Source organism: Sinocyclocheilus rhinocerous, unplaced genomic scaffold (assembly GCF_001515625.1).
Source record: "Sinocyclocheilus rhinocerous isolate Xijiao unplaced genomic scaffold, SAMN03320098_v1.1 scaffold1604, whole genome shotgun sequence".
Classification (NCBI taxonomy): domain Eukaryota; kingdom Metazoa; phylum Chordata; class Actinopteri; order Cypriniformes; family Cyprinidae; genus Sinocyclocheilus; species Sinocyclocheilus rhinocerous.
The window spans coordinates 142,821-147,911 of NW_015625046.1; the positions used below are offsets into that span (position 1 = coordinate 142,821).

At 39.1% G+C, this 5,091-nt stretch overlaps 1 protein-coding gene across 1 annotated transcript; it reads left to right on the forward strand.

The window, feature by feature from the left end:
* The first annotated feature begins 712 nt into the window (after positions 1-712).
* On the forward strand, positions 713-2,797 carry LOC107749474 (gastrula zinc finger protein XlCGF8.2DB-like). Its single transcript, XM_016564647.1, has one exon. The coding sequence runs from the start codon at positions 714-716 to the stop codon at positions 1,863-1,865; it is 1,152 nt and encodes a 383-aa protein (XP_016420133.1). The 5' UTR covers position 713; the 3' UTR covers positions 1,866-2,797.
* The last annotated feature ends 2,294 nt before the right edge of the window (positions 2,798-5,091 follow it).

Consider the following 5,091-nt stretch of genomic DNA (forward strand, 5'->3'; position numbering starts at 1 on the left):
GGGACCCGTCTAGAGCAGGGGTAGGCAAGATGGGTCCTTGAAGGCCGCAGTGAGAGCCGCAGTCCTGCAGAGTTCAGCTCCAACCCTGAAAAAAAAACTCACCTGCCTACTATAGCCTTAGTAATCCTGAAGACATTGATTAGCTTGTTCAGGTGTGTTTGATTAGGGTTGGAGCTGAACTCTGCAGGACTGCGGCTCTCTAGGACCGAACTTGCCTACCCTGGTCTAGAGTAAAAATGACTCTGATCTGATCATAAAGTCTTACATGAACGTATGAAATTCAGTAGACAAATGTAATGTCCCAATACCTACAAAAAAGTATCTTGGAGCAAAATCCGAAACCCAACAGGAAGTCCGTTATTTTGAATTTTCTCAGAAAATTGTGTGTAGTTTTTGCCATTTCAGGCATTGTATTTTAACAAACTATTCCTAGAGATTTAATCAGATCAACACCAAGGGTGACCATACGTCCTCTTTTTGGACCTAATAAAATGCATCTGGCCGGGATTTTTAAATCGCCCAAAATGTCAGTGATTCAGCTTTTGCTTTCTACAGTCGCCATTCATTGTGTGAGTTTTTGCATGGCTTTGACCTTTCTCTTTAGGTTCCGCCTTCTTGCAGTTTGACCAATGTTTGTATACATGACCAACCAATGATGGCATGCATCTCAAACATCTTACATTTTTATTTGTCTTTTTTTCATCTTAGACCTGATGGTGCTGAAAGAGGAGAGTCAAGAACTAAATGAAATGGAAGAGAAAAATCAATATAAGAATCAACATGATTTTATAACTGGAGAAAAATCATTTAGTTGCTCACAGACTGAAATAACTTCAGGAAAAATGGATCAAAAGACAGGAAGGAGTAGTTATTGCACCTGCCAACAGTGTGGAAAGTGTTTCAGTAAAACGGGTATTAAAAGACACATGAGAGTTCACACAGGAGAGAAGCCTTACATATGCCAACAGTGTGGAAAGTGTTTCAATCAAAAAGTAACTCTTAAAAACCACATTAGAATTCACACTGGAGAGAGGCCTTACATATGCCCTCAGTGTGGAAAGAGTTTCACTCATCCTGGAAACCTTGGAGGCCACATGAGAGTTCACACAGGAGAGAAGCCTTTCACCTGCCAACACTGTGGAAAGCGTTTCAGTCAAAAATCAACTCTTAAAAGACATATTAGAATTCACACTGGAGAGAGGCCTTACGTATGCCTTCAGTGTGGAAAGAGTTTCACTCATCCTGGAAACCTTGGAGGCCACATGAGAGTTCACACAGGAGAGAGGCCTTTCACCTGCCAACAGTGTGGAAGAAGTTTCAACCGGAAAAGAAATCTTAATTCCCACATGACAGTTCACACTGGAGAGAGCCTTTTCACCTGCCAACAGTGTGGAATAAGTTTCACTCAAAAAGGAAGCCTTAACAGACACATGAGAATTCACAATGAAGAGCAGCCTTACACATGTGATCAGTGTGGAGAGAGTTTTGATCAACATGGAAACCTTGAGGTCCACATGAGAACTCATAGAAAGAAACCCTACACATGCCCTCAGTGTGGAAAGAGTCTCGGTCAAAAACGACACTTTAAAGACCACATGAGAATTCACTCTGGAGAGCAACCCTACACGTGCCCTCAGTGCGGAAAGAGTTTCAATTATAAACAACACTTTGAAGACCACATGAGAACTCACACTGGAGAGAAGCCTTTCACCTGCCAACAGTGTGGAAAATGTTTTAACCGGAAAGGAAACCTTAACAGGCACATGAAAGGTCACACTGGAGAGAAGCCGTTTATATGTGGTCACTGCGGAAAGAGTTTCAGACATAAAGCAGCCCTTAAGTACCACATGAGTTTTCACATATGAAAGAACTGCTTTTTATGTCATCAGTGTGGAACTGGAAAGTTACACAGACAGGAAACATCTTAGGAATCATGTAATCACACCAGAGAGAAGCCTGTACTGTGCCTCACTGTAGAAAGACTTGCAGAAACAATGAAACCTTTAGGTTCCCAGAAGCACCCCTGATATAGTTCAAAATACCCGAGCAGTCTCTTTTGTCCACTTTCAACCACTCTGTCCACATTTTTTTCAAGGGTGGGGGTCAATGGGCAGGTAAATGCATGGGATTTTCTTTAATCTTTTGATCAAATGGATAAAATATATTCACACAATTTACACATAAATGTGAAATGAGACAATGTAAAAAGATATGGACAGCTGCAGCTTTTGTTTCTGCTGATAGCTGCAAAAACTAATAGCCTCAAAACCACACCAAATGCTGTGGATGAAATGGAAGTTAAAAGTGAGGATCGGTGGAGAACATTGTGCTTGGTAGGTTTTTTCATCTTCAAACCACACTTACAACTTCAGCTGACAAAGTTTGTATCCCATCTGGAAAGATGCTTCCCGTTATGTTTACGCATTAGATCAGTGGGCGGAGAGTAGGCCGTCTTTTGTGGCTGTTTGAATACATTTGACCAGATGAGTGTTTAAATCACAAAAGCAATCCGGTCAAATGCGTTTTCCACTACCTCTGGAAGTTGTTGGAAGTGGACAAGCTCAAACGTTTGCACCTGTATTTCGAGTTCTCTATTTACGATCAGATCTTAAGTCCAGGTGTAAACTTGGTTAATGTAAATATTTGCTGCATGTTTTCCTTTCATTAACAAAGTAAATGAGGTGATAAAATGGCGTTTGTGAAAGCATCTGATCCGAGCATTGTGGATATTGTAACATTGTTACCCTGATTTATTTTAATGGGGTAATTTTAATGGGTTAATATTGTCAGCTATTTTCATTTTAGTCTTAGTCTTAGTCCCCTGTTAAAATGTCCTTGTTAGTTTTGATCATATTTAGTCAACCTTATCCTATTTAGTTTTAGTCTAGTTTTAGTCAATGAAAACTTGGCAATTTTAGCAATAAGATTATTATTAATTAACCGTACAGCATTCATTTTGGCAGCCATTTTTAATTTAGTCTTAGTCTTACTCAAATGTACATTTTAGTTATCATATTTAGACAACCTTGTCCTGTTTTTGTTTAGTCAAGTTTAAGTCAATGAAATGTATGAGCATTTTAGTCAAGTTTAAGTCAGTGAAATCTTAGTCACATTTTCGTCATTCTGTATAATGATTAAACTGATAAAAAATATTTTTTCTCAAAATTATAATCGTAATGATTGTTGTCATTTGAGAAATTTACTCCAAAAACTCCAGCTTGTTGGTTGGTGTCTTCAGATCATCGTTGGCGGCGCTTCCGCAATGAGGAGTGAGCGTTTGCGCATGGTTGCCAGATCGCTTAAAATAAGCAAAACACCGGGAAGAAAATGTATCAATGTAACAGCGAAGCTCTGATTCGGGGATTAGAACTCTTGATATCTGGCAACCGCACACGAGAGCTCACATAGTAGAGGCATGTAGAGCAGTCCGCAATAACATTTTGTCTCCTTTTTTTGACGAAAATAAAAAGAGGTTTTTGGTAAAGTTTTTATCTTTTTGAATACATTTTAGTCTTGTCTTATTTCGTCAACGAAATTGCATGTTGATATAGTCTTATTTATCGTCTTAGTGATGGGGAAAAAAGCTCGTCAACGAACATTTTTCGTCATCGTCTTAGTTAACGAAATTAACACTAGTCAGGTAGATTCATAGAAGAAATTAGTTGGCACATGACGTTTCCGGTTCTCATCTGGGTCACGGCACCAATGTAACCCTTCTGATTCTTCTCCCCTCACTCGGTCTGAGCAGGGGTCGAACCAGCGTTTCCGACATGGGAGGTGGGCGTTTTAACAAGGACACTAAAGACCCCAGCTTCTAGCATCAGTTGCTAGTATGCCTCTTGAGATCAGGGGAGTGAGGTTTTCACACACAGCTCTTACCAGCTGGCCTCCGTTACACTCACCCCCTTAAACCTCATTCCAGTCCGGGTCACGGCACCAATATAACCCCTCGGGTTCTACTACTCTCACTTGCTCCGAGGAGAATTCGAACTGGTGTTTTCAGCATGGGAGGCAGGCGCGATAAGGATGCAGAGGTGGACAGTAACAAAGTACATTTAGTTGAGTACTGTACTTAAGTACATAGTTCCAGCATTACTGAGCAATGCTGACAACTGTGTTGATTTTGCAAACGAGCTTCAGAGGTTAATGAGCTGTATTCACTGTTGTGTCGGTACACATGGCAGTAATAGACATTTTTTGTTGACTACCTACTGTAGCTTGTAAACTGTATAATTTCTTACGATGAGAGATCCCCCAGTAAGGAATACCACTATAGACAAAGATGGATTCTGCATGAACTGTAGACACAATGCCAAACAGGAGAGTCATCAGACCAATCATTATCTGGACAGTCTGTGTAGGACAAGAAAATTGTACATTCTGAATAGGACAAAAGAGTATTTTATAAAGTAAAACGGTAACAAATGGACTTATTATTGTACTAGAAAAAAAATTATACAAGTCTGCATTTTTTTTTTTCATTTTTCACATACATAATTCTCATACTGATTTGCGGATATGCAAAATTTGTCCTTCACATTTTTAATAGTTTGCTCCTAAAACATGGTAAATTCTAAATAATAAGCCTTTTCTTATATTGGTGTCTTTACTGCATTGTCACCAAAGTAAAGGCAATCAAATTGAAAAGTCTTTTTTATTTAAAGTCTTCAATAAAAATTGTTTATGCTTTGTTAATGTGTGCTTCTTTAGAATTAATGTATGTACTTTTCTTACCTCACACTGACAATCACACATAAAAAACAATTATGTGAGATGATAAAAAATGTCTCAGCCCAAGAGCTTTTGGTTGGCCTGTCACAAATGCCTGAAGTCCATAAAGAGGTGAAACTCCTGCCACCTGTTGTACATAAACAGACACAGGAGCATTTGTCGCAGTCCCAGCTGGTGTTGTTTGTATTGGTGGTTGCAGCTGGATGACAAAATAATTCATGGGTATGGCCAGTGTTGGGGAAAGTTACTTTTAAAAGTAATGCATAACAATATTGCGTTACTCCCTAAAAAAGTAACTAATTTCATTACTTTTTATGGAAAGTAATGCGTTACGTTACTTTTGAAATCTGGTCAGGGCTT

What these genes read in the sequence shown, in the direction of transcription:
- LOC107749474 (XM_016564647.1), top strand. Translation starts at nt 714, where the DNA reads ATGGTGCTGAAAGAGGAGAGTCAAGAACTAAATGAAATGGAAGAGAAA.